The sequence below is a fragment of the Triturus cristatus genome, chromosome 2_1 (genome assembly GCF_964204655.1).
Source record: "Triturus cristatus chromosome 2_1, aTriCri1.1, whole genome shotgun sequence".
In the NCBI taxonomy this organism is placed as follows: domain Eukaryota; kingdom Metazoa; phylum Chordata; class Amphibia; order Caudata; family Salamandridae; genus Triturus; species Triturus cristatus.
The window spans coordinates 895984654-896001495 of NC_140581.1; the positions used below are offsets into that span (position 1 = coordinate 895984654).

General features: G+C 44.5%; 1 protein-coding gene across 1 annotated transcript in view; it reads left to right on the plus strand.

The window, feature by feature from the left end:
• The window catches only part of PCSK5 (proprotein convertase subtilisin/kexin type 5), a 1432234-nt gene that overhangs the window by 1312182 nt on the left and 103210 nt on the right, over positions 1-16842 (plus strand). Inside the window, exons 29-30 of the mRNA XM_085633086.1 lie at positions 175-373; positions 9202-9419. Of these exons, the coding sequence (XP_085489212.1) occupies positions 175-373; positions 9202-9419 (417 nt within the window). The remainder of the gene's footprint in view (positions 1-174; positions 374-9201; positions 9420-16842) is intronic.

Sequence of the window (16842 nt, forward strand, 5' to 3'; positions counted from 1 at the left end):
TGGAAACACTGTAGTTTATGGGAAGGCAAAGGCGATGCACATAGTGTGAGAGCATATTTAACAGAAATTAAAAATACATTCTACCACTTCTTGTCTCAGACTGAAATCACCTGACATCTTCTATTCCTGATTTATGTTGCATGTCTAACTTTTAATTTGTATCTGTCTCTTTAGAGAGCTTTCTATATGATGGTGAATGCCTCAACGATTGTCCAAAAAGAACGTTTAAAAGCCGGAAGTACTGGAGATGCGAGAAGTGTGCAGAAGGATGTGGCGAGTGCTCCGACAACATCCACAACTGCCTGAAGTGTGCCAAACTGCCAGGCCTGCAGCTCTACCTCCACAATGGGCAGTGTCTGAAGACCTGCACAGAGTACGGCTCTTTTAATGTCACATGACACTGATATGACTCTTAAGGCTCTGTAACACGAAAGAGGCATTAGACCAACTTCTAATCAGAACACAAGACAAACAACAGAGAGGAAAACTTGTGGGCTGCCCTTGGTCACAAGAAAGAGTTTCTGATTTTATATAAAACCACAATTACCTAGATGTAGTATACAAACAAATTACTACATAAATATGCCCCTTACATATAGAGCTGTAGAAGTCAAATATTATACTCTAGGGGGCTTATTTACAAGGCCCTTGCGCCACTTTTGCGTCACTTTTCCCATGTTAAAAGTGTCGCAAAAATGGCGCAAGGGGCTTGTAAATCTGCCCCTAGATACTTATTGATACCTCAGATTTCCTAATGTTTAAATTACACAAAAATAAGAAGTCACAATGAGATAAAGTAAAGGTCTTTGTTGAGATGGGAATGTCCCCTGCAAGGAAAACTGGTTTGTACCACTGCCCGCAGTGCCTGACTACACGTGAAACTGATATCCTGATTTGCTGTTTGGCCCTGGCACCATGAGAATGTAGCAAGAGCGCAGAGGCCCAGGCCTGTCCCTGGTAGTGCGAGAACTAGGATTTGTGGTGGGGCGTTGGAGGAGTGCACAAAGTGTGCCCGCATAGCAGGCATAGGACTACTATCCATTCCCTGGATAAGTCACATAAAGCAGTGACAGCAAGTTTTGGAAATCATTAGTATGACAAGAGCTTTTCCCTATGCCAAGGAGAGTTAGGTCTTCTAGCTCTCTCTTATGTAGAGTTCCACTGTTATGTCAGTCCCAGATCCTTGCACTGACATTCCATGTGCAGGAGAGTTATGTATTCTAGCTCTCTCTTATGTAGAGTTCCACTGTTATGTCAGTCCCAGATCCTTGCACTGACATTCCATGTGCAGGAGAGTTATGTATTCTAGCTCTCTCTTATGTAGAGTTCCTCTGTTATGTCAGTCCCAGATCCTTGCACTGACATTCCATGTGCAGGAGAGTTAGGTCTTCTAGCCCTCTCTTATGTAGAGTTCCACTGTTCTGTCAGTCCCCGATCCTTGCACTGACATTCCATGTGCAGGAGAGTTATGTATTCTAGCTCTCTCTTATGTAGAGTTCCACTGTTATGTCAGTCCCAGATCCTTGCACTGACATTCCATGTGCAGGAGAGTTAGGTCTTCTAGCCCTCTCTTATGTAGAGTTCCACTGTTCTGTCAGTCCCAGATCCTTGCACTGACATTCCATGTGCAGGAGAGTTAGGTCTTCTAGCCCTCTCTTATGTAGAGTTCCACTGTTCTGTCAGTCCCCGATCCTTGCACTGACATTCCATGTGCAGGAGAGTTATGTATTCTAGCTCTCTCTTATGTAGAGTTCCCCTGTTATGTCAGTCCCAGATCCTTGCACTGACATTCCATGTGCAGGAGAGTTATGTCTTCTAGCTCTCTCTTTTTTTTTTGTAACATATTTTTATTGACATTTTCAGATTTTATATACTGTTCATTATACAGATCTATCAAGTAATTATGCCGTATAGCACAGTATGCGGTATCACACATCATCTGCATAGACTGATGGATATTTGGCAAGGAAAAGAAACGATCAAATACAAAACGATGTGTGTACCCTATGGACTCTGACAAAGAATATGTCACTTGAACTGGGGTGTAACACAGGAACAAACTAGGGTGTGGGCATGGAAGTTCACGTCCGGACCTTGCGAACGAATGCTCGAACTGTCGTGTGGGTGTGGCGCCCCAATGAATCGCGATTGAACCTCCTCATAGGTCCGACCGGCAACTGTGATAGTATGCACTATAATGCTGCTTTGTATGTGATCATGTCCCCAGTATATTAAGGGGTTGGACGGTCAAGTTTTGAGACTGCGCTTGCAGGGCTGGTAGTGTAGGTGTGTCGTCTTTAGGGTCTTCGCCAGGGGTTAACTGCTTGAAGCGATATATTAACATGGCCCATTCCATGGATATAGGGTTCTTGCGGATCCCTCTCACCTCCTCCTCCCGCAATGCTTCCTCCTCTGCCGCCGCCCATTTGTGTGTAGCTCCCACCCAAGCCGCCAGTGGGGGACCGGTGGGGGATCGCCAGTGCATAGCGATGCTTCGTTTGGCCAATAACACCGTGAGGGAGAGAAAGCGAGTCTGCACCTTGTGTTGCTTGCGCGTGCTGAAGATACCTAGGGCGCTGGCTTCCCATGCGTTCATGCAGGTGATCCCTGTAAGGTCACCCAGAGCAGTGTGAATGTGCTGCCAAAAGACTCGGATGACGGAGCAACTCCAGAACATGTGTTGGAAATCTGCATCCTGAGCATGGCATCTGGGGCATAGGAACTGCGTTTCGGGGTAGAATTGTTGGATGCGTGCTGGTGTTAAATAAGCTCTATGAAGTATGTAATATTGAATGTTTTTAAAGCGTGCGTTTCTAGATACCTTCTTGGGGTACTCCAGGGCCCTCTCCCACTCCCTCTCGTGAAGCACACGCCCAATTTCAGCCTCCCATGTGGCCCGCAGTATCTCTAGTGGTTTATTGGTCAGCTCTCGTATGGCCTTATAGAGCCATGTAGTTAGATGGCGACCCGCCCCCATGCGTAAAATCGCGTGGAGAACTGGATGTGTGTGCGGTTCTCCCCGTGCGAGGTCTTGGTACAGCCGGTAACTATCTAGTAGTTGGCGGTGAAGCAGGAACTACCCCGGGGGAAGGTTGTAGTCGTCCACAAGATTGCGGAATGGTCTGAGCTGTCCGTCCTCAAAAAGGGAATCCATCTCTGTGATGCCACAAGATGTCCATGTGAGAAGCATGTTGTTTGTGTAATAGTGTTCCCGCTTGGGCCATCCAACCAAAGGGAGTAAAGGGGAGTACAATGGTGTCCCCGGGGACATGCGGTGAATTCTTTGCATGCACCTCCGTGCCACAGCCACCTGAAGGGGGTATGCACGTTTCGGTTTGGTGCCGGGGAATAGTGTCTTCTAGTTCTCTCTTATGTAGAGTTCCACTGTTATGTCAGTCCCAGATCCTTGCACTGACATTCCATGTGCGTGTTGAGTGTGTGTATGTGCTCTGAGTGTGTGGCATATGTTTGGCAGTTGACTATGTGGTGAAAGTGTGAGTACTATGACCAGTGGGATCCATTGTAGATGCTCCCTAGTTTAGCAAATTTCAAAGAAGCAAGGGAGACCCCAGGTATCCAAGGGACCTAGGGTAATTATTATTATGAAACAGTGGTTCCTAGGTACAAAAGGTAACACAAAATGCTAGACAATATCCATAAAAATCCATGCATTATTAAAATTCCAAAATTGTGGAAACACCATCAACAATATACACAGACCCAGCTTACATTGATTTATTGTATATCTGATGGGCTGTATCTCTGCAAAGGCAATTGTGACACAAACTGTGTACTTTCTTGTCACACTTATTACACCTTTTCCTGAGCACTTCCCTCACTCGATTCACATCACTTTGTTCACACCACACTGCAGTACTTGGTTTTAGAATTGTATTTATTGATGGATTAATATATATTCAAAACATTGTTTTGATTTCCATATATTGTTGAGCATTTTGTGTTATCTTTTCTACCTGGGGAGCACTGTTCTTTCATATTAACCCTGATTTAGCATAGATCTTGACAGGCTGTTTGCATCCACTTTGGGTTTTGAAGGAGGGGTGACTAGTACCTCTCAGTAGCTGGGCTGGAACTTCAAAGTGATGGGTTAGTAATGTTTGCCACTAGGGAAGCAAGTGTTTGATCTGACTATTGCCCACTTGCACTCAGATGCTTAAATACTGAAGCCCATCTGAGGACAACTCTGAACACAAAAACATGTTTGCGTGTGCTTGTGTATCTTTCTTCTTGCATCTATCTCTGTTCTTCCAATGATCTTGAAGTCCTCTGTAAGAATGAATTCTAGGTCAGAGATGTAGTTCTTTGCAGACCAAGTCTCAGGAAGGCCTAGCACATAAAGCTGTGGCCATTAATGGTGCTCCAGATACTGGTCACATTTCTCACTGCAGAGCAGGTGTTGGTCTGGAATGTTAATAGCAGAGGCTCGCAAGCTGTTCCTTCATGTCTACCTTGGCTGATTATTAAGGGTTTCTCATAGTGTTTCTGATCAAAATCCTTCTCCCCCTCAGGCTGGAGCCTTTTTCCCATATGAGTTTATATCATACTTGGCATGGTTAGGAAGGTGGGCCTACAGATTAGGATCAATAGTTTGGAGATTTTTAAGTTTGTTTTTTTTGCCACAAGAATAACAATGCTACTCCTCACTGTTTGTTAATGGACGAATTTTAGTTACATGTCAGCGTAATGGGCATGGTCTATGGTGTGCAATGATCTGAGATTACCTGCAATTACCGGTCTTGGCAAAATAATACTTGGCCGTGCTCTCCTTGTTGGATAACCCCTGATTGGCTCCAGAGTCAGAAGTAGCTGTTATACAACCTTACTCTTGTTATTGATAATACGAATAATAAAAACTCTGTTGGCATACATCCCATTAATATCCCGCTTCTAAGATGTCGATATGACCCAGTTTGATGATACCCAATTTATCAACCGCAGAAGGATGAAAGGCTGAGTGGGCCATGCCAGAATTCAAACTTCTGATCCCAAATCACACCAGATGTCAGGAGTAAACACTTCGCTTGCTGATCCACCTTGCTGCCACAGCCCTCTCAGCCATAGTGTGCAGTCATCATTCTAAAGCATTCCCTAGGCCACAGAGCAAATGTGATTCCACGACCATGAATTTTGCTGCATAAATACAACGTTTCTGCACTCTCAGAACAATCCAGCACTTGCTGTATAATTTTCAGATTTGTAGCAATAAAAGTGTTAATATTTTAAACAGGTGTAAGGCTACGGCAGTCACTTTTCAAAAGTTATTTTTCACCTTTCACCTATTGAATGCAGTATTCAAGTAGTAAAAAAGGTGATATGTTTGCCAGCATAGTGAACATATCCCCATTTGATGGACTGCAGGACGTGTTTTTGTCTACAACAGCAAACAGAACCATGAAATACATCAACTATTTAAACAGTGTTAAAATGTTTTGTTTAGCAAGTTACACAAGTCCAGGTTTACATTACAGACACTCTTGTCAAAGTGGCAGCTATTTTAAGAGCGCTCTTGGATTTAAAAAAGAATCCCCAACAGGTTAAATCTCTTTTTTCAGCTCATAGAGATGCTGCATGCTTGGAATTCTTCTCAAGTCTTCCATTTTAAAGTGCTTCCTAATGAGACACATTCACTATAACAGGGGTCTCCAACCTCTTCTGTAGTGAGAGCTACTTCTGATCAGTGAAAATCGTCGTGAGCTACTAAAGGCGAAGCATCACGCACATTTTTTCGAGGTACGCCCCCCACACCCAGTTTCATTGACTTTAAGTCTAATTTCTTTGGAGCCCATACTGTGGTTTGAGCAAAATACTTAAAGTTCCCTAGAATATATTCTCATGTTTCAAATTTTACTCTAGGGCACATTAAACGCTTAAAAAATTCTGCTTTATTTCAATGATTCCATAGTACTCATCCCATCTTTGATTACTAAAACATCACAAGTCATCCTCACATTCAAGCGGTACATGCCATGATGATACGGTCTCTGAAGGGCACTCTCTAGTTGAGCTACAAACAAAGCAGAGAGTGTTGGAAGGGAAAGGAAAACACTTGAATGCTGGTATAAATGGAACAGAAGCTGCGTCCTGACTAGACTGGGCAGCTGTGTATGGGGTTCTGATCCCTAGCAATAGGAAGATGGAGGCTGGTACTGAAGGTGTCTCAGTATTCCCATATTGAGTTTAATGTGCTCTCAAAAACAATACCTTGGAGCCTAGCACTTATTGTACAGCAGGAAAAACAGGGGTTTCCATGTACTTCACATACACAGCCTTGTGAGTGCCTGCTCCCTGCATCTCACATGCAATGTCATAAGTTTGTTCCCCGTATTTTACATGCAGTCATCTATTTGCTCCCTGCTCTTCGCACGCAAAGCATCATGCCAGCTTGTCCTTGTACTTCAAATGCACAGCCTCATGTATGCCTCCCTGCTTTGCTCATGTACAGCCTCTGTACCTGCACCTCACATTCACTGTCATGTAAATTTGTTCCCTGCACCTCACATGCACAGTGTCATATTTGCTTGTTTCTTGCACCTCACATGCACATCTTCATGTGTGCCAGCCAGCCCCTCAAAAGTGCAGCTTCTTGAGTGACCCCCCCCCCGTGCCCAACATTCGCAGTATCAGTGTGTTCCCTACACCTCACTTATACTCCTGTTTATCTGTCCCTTCACCTCACATACAGAGCTCCCGCTCTCTGATAATCAGACCAGAAATTGAAAATGAAAGGATGTCTGAATGACAACCAGGCTGATCATAAACATAGAAGGATAGCCGATCGACTGTAACACCTGTTGTCACAAGCAGATGTTAACAGCAGAATACCACCCCACCGGGAGCCTTTGACTTAGCTTAATATGAATTCTTTGCATTAAGTAAAAACATTTTTTTAACTGACTCCTTTGTGAAGGTAGGAAACATAAGAAGGCATTTGCCATAAACAGTTGTTCCAAAGCAGCAGAGCATTCAACAGACTTGACACTGCACAGCGGAAATACGATATTCCTATTTTGAATACATTATTAGCATGTTCTTTAACAGCAGAGCATATGTGACAGATTTTTTTTTTAAGGACACCAGATGTGTACTGCAAATTCATTGCTGATGAATGTGCTGAACAAATATAACTGAACCCTTTTGGTTACCATGTTCATCAATATTGCCTTGCCAACAGGCATAGAAGCTAACTCTTAAGAAGGGACTGAGAAGATGTCAGTGGGACGTCATACATATTTCTTAGGGAAGGGGCGTCTAGTATGAGTTCATGAGGTCCAGTATGCTGGGTGTTAGGAATAGCAACAGGTGAAACATATCATGAATCAAAATACAAATTCAATCACTGTCCTGAAAATGTGCCATGGATCCAGGGTTTGAGGAGCAGGTGTGGACATCCATGTTCAAGGGGGATTAGAAGTTACCAAACCCATGCCCTTTTTTGCCATTAGAAAGGCCAGTGACAAAGGGATTAGCGCACCTTCTGAAGTAAAATGAAAAAACGTCTTTGGAATATTGTGCTCCATCTTCTTGAGTTTACAGAGGTGGGGGAGCAGAGTTCCAAACTCGAAATATTTTTTTACATGCAAGTAGTGATGCGGAACCACCACACAATCACCACGATTTTGTGGCGGTTCTACATCACTACTACATGTAAAAATAAATTACAAGAGAGGAGGCATGAACTTTCTAATGTGAGAACGCGTCAATTCAAAGAAAAATTAAAATAGATTTTTTTCGATCTAAATTAAGCAAGACAGCATCTTTAAAACGTTCAGTTCCATACCTGTCACAATATTTTTTTTCCTATATATAAATTACGAGTGCATTATTGATCTCTTCTCCTCCTCCTTACCCTCCCCACGGCATGCCCTCTTCTCTTTATTGACTGACTCTGGGCAAGAATATTTTTGGCGCCAGGGGCTTGGAAAGGCTAGGGCAGGGGCTAACAATTAAATCAGTGGCCAGGGCGCAGCAACTAGATCAGGCCAGGCTTACGTAGAGAAAGACTCGGAGTTGGACTGGAAAAGGCAAGTGGCGCGGGCACTGATACGGCAGTAGCAATTCAATACTGCCTGTGCCACGCCACTTGCACGCCAACAAGCTTTTCGGCCCTGCTGCTCCGCACCTGCAGTGTGCACGTCGCGCAGGATGTAAGCGCTGTGCAGCGCTCCTGAAGGGAGTCGGAGCAGCTTCGTTCCAGTAGTGAACACGTTGCGCACAATGAAAAGCGCGGTGCCAGGCTCTTGAAGGTAGGGGGAGCAGATGGGCGGCGCTAGGATGATACAAACAACGTCATCCTCTTCAGCTCACTCCACCCCGCCCCAGCAAAGCTCTTAGGCCTATCAGAGCACCTGGTTAAGGTGAGGGTGGGCAACGGCTCTTAAAAAAAGGCCCAAAACATTATCAAGACTCTGAAGGGCTAAAAAATTAAAATGCCATCGCGAGCTACTCACGGGGCCTCGGCGAGCTACGGGTAGCCTGCGATCGACCGGTTGGAGACCCCTGCACTATAAACATGAAATATAATATACTATTCTGGGGGCTCAAACTTAATGGAAAGAGGCTCTTCCAGAGGGGCTATAGTGCCAAGATCGGGTACGCTAGAAACTTGAGCTCTATAACACAAGAGGTGTGCCCCATAGTAATAAGGCACACCTTTCATCACGACCTATTGCATGTAGACTTGTTAACTGTGTGTAAAATATCGCATATGTTTTACGGATTCTGTTTAACTCTCGGAGGTAGAAAGGGCAGCAGTAATAAAAGACTTCCTGTGCTTCCGAGCTAGACAAAAATTATTATTGTTGAAGAACCCTGTGATTAATGTAAAGCACTGGGATCCCCTTTGTATTAGGGTATTTAAATTTAAAAATAGCTACATGGGCACATACATAACATACTGCATAAGTTACATTTCCTTTGCATAATATGCTGCATAATTCGCTTTTCTTTACCACATAATTTGGTCCATCGCTGCTGCATAGCCCCATTGGCCCTGAGTATCACTCTATGCAAAGACCCAAAATGTTATTTTAGAGCCTTATAATTGGTGTGCATTGCTTTTTTACTTACCATAGACGCGCCTTAGCGTGTTAACTTACTGAGAAAAGTTTCGAAATATTATATGACTAAGGTGTGCTTAAGAGTAAAGACAATAAGGATGTACCACTAACTGCTCTTTTACAGTGGGTTTTTTGGCCAGGCCGGAACGTGCGCACCGTGCCGCGCCCCCTGTAGGACGTGCACTGGGAACGCCACCACCTGTTCGACCTGCGAGAGTGGCTTCGTCCAGGAGCAGGGCGCCTGCAAGAGTTCCTGCTCCGAGAAGTACACGGCGGTGGAAGGGATCTGCAGGCGCTGTCCTGCCGGCTGCCAGCGATGCGCAGACGAGAAGACGTGCACAGGTGGGTGCCACTCGCTCTCAGGGACGACATGTGTGTGGAGTGTCAATTTAAGGATTTCTGGGGCCCTGGGCAAGACATATTGTGGGTCCCATGCTCAGAATAGCTTACATATATTTTCCATTTTCGACTAATTCAAGCGCTATCATGCCAAGCAGTACTGAATCATACATCAAACTTCCTTTCCGAAAAGGGACATCTAAAAAAGCCAAACGCTCAAACTGTCCAGTTGACAAATAGTGACAAAAAAAACGTAAATAAGCTATGATAAAGTACATTGGGGCAGATTTATATCGGACTTGCGCCAGTTTTACGCCGCCGTTGCGTCACTTTTGTGACGCAGCGGCGGCGTAAACCCTGCGCCATGTTGCGCCCCATTTACATCGTGACGCATCTATGGAGATGCGTCACGGTGTAAAGCCCTGCCCACATGAAACCTGCGTCAGGTTTCATGTGGGCGTTCCAACTCAGGGGGTGCGTTCCGTCGCAGGAACGCCCCTGAAAAGTGACTCCGTGAAATCTATAAGATTTCACTGAGTCACTTTCCCAACGCTGATGCGTCAAAACCCTGCGCCTGCTTGAAGCAGGCGTAAGGCTTGACGCACCATGTTAGGGATAGGAAAGGTTGGAACAGTGCTGGAGTTGCGTCGCGCTTGCGACGCAACTTCAGCACTGCGCCAACCTTACGCCGGCAGATGCGTCTCGTATCTGCTTGTCCTTGCGCCACGATGCGCCGCATTGTAAATGCGGCGCATCTGCGGTGGCGCAAGGGCAAACTTGCGTGACACATCTTCCCTGGCGCATCCATGTTGATTTGCAGGGATGCGCCAGGGAACATAAATCTGCCCCTTAGTGTCTAACCAATCTCTGTAGGTGTGTGTAATATTAAAGAAAGATATGTGCACAGAGCCCTTGAAATTGGAGCTTATTTGCCTGATATTCGTCATCACAAATAAAGCCGCCTTCACTATTGACTTTATGCAACAGTAAAAACCAGAGCACTGTTCAAAGGTTTTTCACCATTTCACTGGGTGAAAGTTGATCATTTTCTCCCAGCCTTGCCCCTCATCTCCTCTTTATTGTGTACACTTCCCTGGCTAGACCATGACCTCTGACCCTGCTGAGTGTACGGACGGACGGTGGGGGGGGGGAGTAAGGAGAAAGGTATAGAAAGTGAGGTGCAGGAGGAAGCGAACGCAGCTATAAATGAGGTGTGAAATAGAGTGAGTCAGAAGGTAAAGAGAGAAAGGTGGGATAGACAGAAACAAGGCGGTGGAAAGAGAAAGGAGTAGGTAGGGAAAGAGAAGGTAAAGAGAGTTAAGGTTTCAGAGTGAGGTACAGGGAGCTATAAACTGAGAGGAGGAAAAAGAGAGAGAAAGGAATGCGTGCACTGAGGTGAGCTACATAGCGGACAGAAAGATAACATACAAAGAGAAATAAGTTAGAGGTAGCGGCATAGTGGAGTAGACAGCTGCAAAGACGTGTAGAGATGCCACATAGAGAGAGAAGGGTGATATGGGGGAATAAGAAGTGGTGTGGAAAGACAGGTCACATACATAGATTAGTGAGGCAGAGAGAAAGATAGATATGCGAGTAAGTGGTAGAAAGAGAGAAGAGGTGCAGAGAGGAAAGGTGAGTTTTAGGGAAAGAGGTGAAGTAGATAATGTGAGGAGAGCTGGATACAGAGAGATAGAGAGAGCAAGAGAGACAGCTCAAGCAGAGGGGGATAGATGTTGATGCTAATCAGATGCCTCACATATCTCTGCAACAGATACCTAAACCCACTAAGCAATCTTACCACAGAGACAGGTGTGTAAATAGCTGAGCGAGTTAATAGTCTCATTGCAGTGAGCTGCAAATATAGTAAAGTTCCCATGTTCCAGTCTGCTTGTGTCTAACTCAGACTTTCATCCTTCTAAGATAGACACATCTGTAAGTCCTACCATGGGCCATACCACCTTGGTGCAAGAAAGGTAGGCACAAAGAGTGGCATAGAGAGGTGAGGTAATCAGCTGGAAGTAGAGGTGGAGTAGAGACAGGTCGATTGAGAAGCAGTCGAGGTAGACAGAGGAGTTGAGAGTGCATAGAGAGTGATGGGGGGTACATAGAAATGTAGAGCTATGGAGACAAAAAGAGAGTGGTAAGCTTGGAGAGGTAAGCTAAAGAATGGAGATTTTTTTTTGAGATAGTGAGGGTAAAGGTTAGGCTTGACAGGTATGCGCATGAACCTTCTGTAATGATGCATTCTCAGCTGCCAAACTAAAACTGAATCTATTTCTTACTTATGCACGCAGCTGTTCAGGGCTGTTATGATCACTTTATTAGGGGGTGGGGCAAATGGGGGTGAGGGCTCATGCGATAAAACGGCTCTGTATTGTGCGTGCTCGGGTGACCCAAATTAATTCGCAATGAGTATGCACAGTTAAGATACTGTCATTAATGATTTTTTACGTATGTTTTCGGTTATTCAAACAGTTAGCTGCAATGTGCGTTTTTGGTGAATGTGTGAAAGCAGCCGATTTAGGAAATTCGGCATCTTGTTGGAGTCATCCAGTCTGAACAGGACATGTTGTCTTGCTCCCTGAGATTCAATTTCCAGAAGCAGATTCTAGAATGAGGAGCAAAGACCGCGCTTTCGGACTTGTTTGGTGCAATAAAATGTCTGCCCTAGTTATTTTCCTATCCCAGGATGCACAATCATGAGTCAGGGCTGTGCTATTATTTGAATTCCACCCTCTGGCCTTAGCATAGAAGAGGAAAAAACATATTTCCTAAAAACTGTGCAACTTAAAATCCTTACTTAGGCAGCGAATGGGGAGAGGAAGGCCAGAGAGGAGGGACACCCAGGGAGGTGCTTGGGGCCAGGGTCAGTTGAGGCCCTTGGAGCAGAGGAGCAGTGGACACCTTCCATTGATTCTAACAGCTTTATAACTTCCCTCTGTGTGTAGGAGAGGGAAGGCATGCCAGGGGGCTTTGTCAGAATTGGGCCATTCATTTCTTATTAGCAGGTGCTTAGAGTTCTATAGCTCGACCACCCCTTTATGTCCTTTCGGGTCTCATATGTTGTTTCCCTTCGCCTAATTGAGTCTCCACCGCAGGCTCAGACGTCTTCTTCCATTTCTAATTGGTATTGCTTTTCACTGGAATTATCACAGTAGAATATGAGAAACTATGTCACATACAGTTGAAATGTTAAAATATGGATTGGCAAAGCCAATGTGTCTAGCTTTGGCTGCTGGGCTATTGCCTGTGCTTATTTATTTCGCTTTAGTTTAATATTAGTTTGGATGTGTGATAAATTATATAAACAAAAAACATTTTAAGATGGCTGTCCTTGCATGTGCATGGTGACCAACATGTAATCTTTTGTGCTTTGTCAAAAACCATTATCAGAGTGCCATGGTTTTTGTCATATTGTACTAAACACCATTCAGAGATGGCCACACACATGCATGGACCGCCATCTTTGAATGGGTTAATAATTTATAACAAATACTATGCAAGGAGGGTCACTCATGCAAGTGCACACATGGGCAGCCACTGTAGAATGCTTTTTAAGCCCATTTAAAGGTATGTGCTGTTGCCGTGCCCATCCATGTAGGATACAACACACTGCCTGGTAACAGTGGCGGGGAAGCTGCTGGACCTCACAAAATAAAAAGAAAGGGTTTTTATAGTTGGGGTGGGGGGGTGTTTTTGTACTTGTGCACAGGCGAAATGACTTTATTCACAGTCATGTAAGACCATAACTGAAGTAGGCTGACCGATAGCCCCATGCTGTGTGCTGTATTAGGTGCAAGCAAGGTGTGAATGAGCTGCACAGTTACACCCAGTGAAATCTACATCTCTTTTTACTCACAATTCTTAGTACAAAATCTAGTAACTCAATTTTGGAGTAGTGCCAGTCTCTATTGTCTACATTAGACCGTAAATGCAAGTGTGATGCAGGGAATAGCCACTGTCATAGAAACAGGAATTGATACATTAGTGATGTTGGGTAAAACCTGTCTCATTTGCCAACCAGCAGCCCCAACTTTGTAGCCATAACTTCTTTCTCTCCCTCCATCTTTCTCGCTCAAGGGGCATAGACAATGTCTTTGCATATATTTATGATCCATAAAATAACTTTACTTGAAGTACTTTTGAGGTTGCAAAGCAAAACCTCAAAAGTCTCAAACATTTTTCAGCTAAGACAGTTACACACCACTCACTACCTCACAGGACAGCTCATAACATCACACATGGAATCACAATTGATAGCCTCAATTGTACCACAAAACTCAAGGTGCACCTCTTTGATGAGGCCCAATATGACCACAAGGTTATATTATGCGCCTAAGCAAAGGTGATGTGTTCTACCAGTTCAGGCTAGACTGCCACTTTTAGGGCAGGGAAATGGCAGATTGGCACGTGATCAGACACTTCTGGTAGTGGAAATGCGAGCAAAAATCGTAGGCTGCAATATGGCACAGACTAATTTACCAATGGCTGTACTTCACCTTGTGCTCTTTTCAACACATGTGGCATCAATCAATGGTACCACTTATCACCTTAGGTATGATATCCCTAATGTCATCATCACTTCCGTAAATGAAATCACAATACACTATTTATAGATGTTTGTTTAATATTTCAGTTTCAACACTTTCACTTTGCCATGACTCTTCTTGTTCTAGTTTCTCCTCATTCCACTCTGTATTTCAGAGTCTGAGGAGATGCCTCTATTGCGAGTAATAATGAGGAGGTGCAATTAAAAAGACCTCACAGACACCATGATAAGAACTGTTTACCTTCATACAGACGTCCCCAGAGGCCTTTCACCCGAAAAGGGGCATGATGACACATCAGGAGGTACTGGTGCTGTAGGAACTCATGGCAAGCCAGCTCCCCACAACACCGGCAAGCATGGCATGCACTGCAGAATATAGACATGCCCCAGACTAAGGCTTTAAGATGGACCCTCCAAATTAGACTACTTTCCAAACTACTCACCTGGAGCAAAATACTGCAGACGGGCCAAACCAAGGAATGTGGAGAACGGGTGTCCTCCATTTCACATTGAGCTCGAGTTACCTCACATACTGATGGCAGAGCACACATCTGTTCTCAATAGGGACACCACCACATGCCTCAGAAAAGCTTGAGAACACCCAGCTTACAACCACATGCTCTCCTTCACGCATTAAATTGATGGATTGAATCAACACTTGCCACAACCCCTAGTCTGGTTAAGGGAAATGGCCTTTACAACGCAGCCATTACCACGCAGTACCATTACCACTCATTACAGCGCATATGCCCTTACTATGGATGTCTTTACTGTAGTGTTGTGTGAGTTAGAAATGCAGGAACCCTTGTGGCTCCTGATGGACTCCGTAGAACTGTGACCTAAGGATTAGAGCGTAGCGAAGTGAATGCAGGTTCAGAATTTTGAGTTTGCAGTTACCCGCAGAAGAATAAAATACTAAGCTCCGTGTGTGGTGCAGTCGTTGGAGAGTACCCAGGCTGGAGAGGATACTAGATTTACCACGCAAAATGTGACCAAGCTTTTACCACGCATGCTTTACAACAAACATTTTTGGTAAGTATAAAGCCTCTCTATTTTTAGGGTTTAGAGTGGTAAGGCTATTTGGGTCGGAAGGGTATTTTTAAGGTTTTGGTTGGTTTACAGTATTTGGGTGGCTAGGGTGTTTTTAGGGTTTAGGGTGGGTAGGGGAATTTGGGTGGCAATGGTGTTTTTAGCGTGGCAAGGGTGTTTTTAGGATTTAGGGTGGGTAGGGGTATTTGGGTGGTAAGGGTTTTTTAGGGTTTAGGTTGGGTAAGGGTATTTGAGTGGCAAGGGTCGTTTTAGGATTTAGGATGGGATGGGGTTTTTGGCTGGCAAGGGTATTTTTAGGGTTTTTGGTGCGTAACGGTTATAGGGTGGCGAGGGTATTTTTACGGTTTAGAATAGGTATCCATATTTGAGTGGCAAGGGTGTTTTTAGGGTTTGGGATAGGTAAGAGTATTTGTGTAGCAAGGGTAATTTTAGGGTTTACCGATGGGTAGGGGTATTTGGGTGGAAAGAGTATTTTCAGGGCTTAGGCAGGTAAGGGTTTTTGGGTGGCAAGGGTATTTTTAGGGTTTAGGGTCGGTAGGGGTTTTTGGGTGACAAGGGCCTTTTTTTAGGGTTTAGGGTGGGTAATGGTATTTTGGCGGGACGGGTATGTTTAGGGTAGATAGGGGTATTTGGGTGGCAAGGGTATTTTTAGGGTATAGAGTGGGTAGGGGCATTTAGGTTGTGGGGATATTTTTATGGTATAGGGATGGGTAAGGTTATTTGGGTGGCAAGGGTTTTTTTTAGGGTTTAGTGTGGGTAGGGATATTTAGGTGGGAAGGGTATTTTAGGGTTTTGGGTGGGTAACTGTAGGTAGGTGGCAAGGGTGCTTTAATGGTTTGGGGTGGATAGGGATATTTGGGTGGAAAGGGTAGTTTTAGGGTTCAGGGTGAGTTGGGAATTTTGTCTGGCAAGGGTATTATTGGGGTTTAGGGTTTAGGGTGGGTAAGGGTTTTTGGCCGGCAAGGGTATTTTTAGGGTACAGTGTGGGTAGGGGTATTTGGGTGGCAAGGGTAGGTCGCCAGTAGGTGTTATAGTTCAGATTCAGTTCCCAAAGGAAGAGCGTTTATTAATTTGCCAATAACTTTGGTGTTATTTGAAGAATCCTTTCGACATTTTCAAAACTAGTTTGCCACTCACTTCAGCTGCTGTCTTGAAAATTGTGATTCGTCAAGTGGGGGCCCAGAAAAGGGGGGGTCCTAAAACTCATTTTCTCCATGTTAATTTCCATAGGAACTTTAGACACAGCCACAGCTCGAACTGATATACAGATTTACACCAAATTTGGCAGAGGGGTAGCTGTTGGTCCAGAAAGCGACCTTCTTGTAATTTGGTGTAAATCCGTTCATTAGTTGTGGAGTATTTTAAAGAAATTTCCAATTGCATATCTAGGGATACGGAGGATCCGCGACCTCTCCCGATCTCGTGCTGTGATCTGATGGGCTGCCAACACTCGGGACTCGGCTTGATCCAAGTCCCAGAAAAAACATGAAAATAAGAAAATGAGGGAGGGTAGAAATACCGGGTCACCTTAGGCTTCTTCCACAGGGACCCCGCTGGGCCAAAAAAGCATAAAAAAAATAATAAATCAGCGGTTACCGTGGATTATACTCCCCTGCAAAAAATCTAGATTTTTGTTGTAAATGCACGCATGGTAAAGACATATGCGAGGTAAAAATATTGCATGGTAAAGGCATGCGTTGTAAAGGCATATGTATTGTAATGGACATGTTGTAAAGGCATGCATGGTAATAAAACTCGTGATTTCATCATAAATCCCTGGTGTTGTTTCAATGTACCACTTTGGCTGCGTAATTGGGTCAGTGCCTG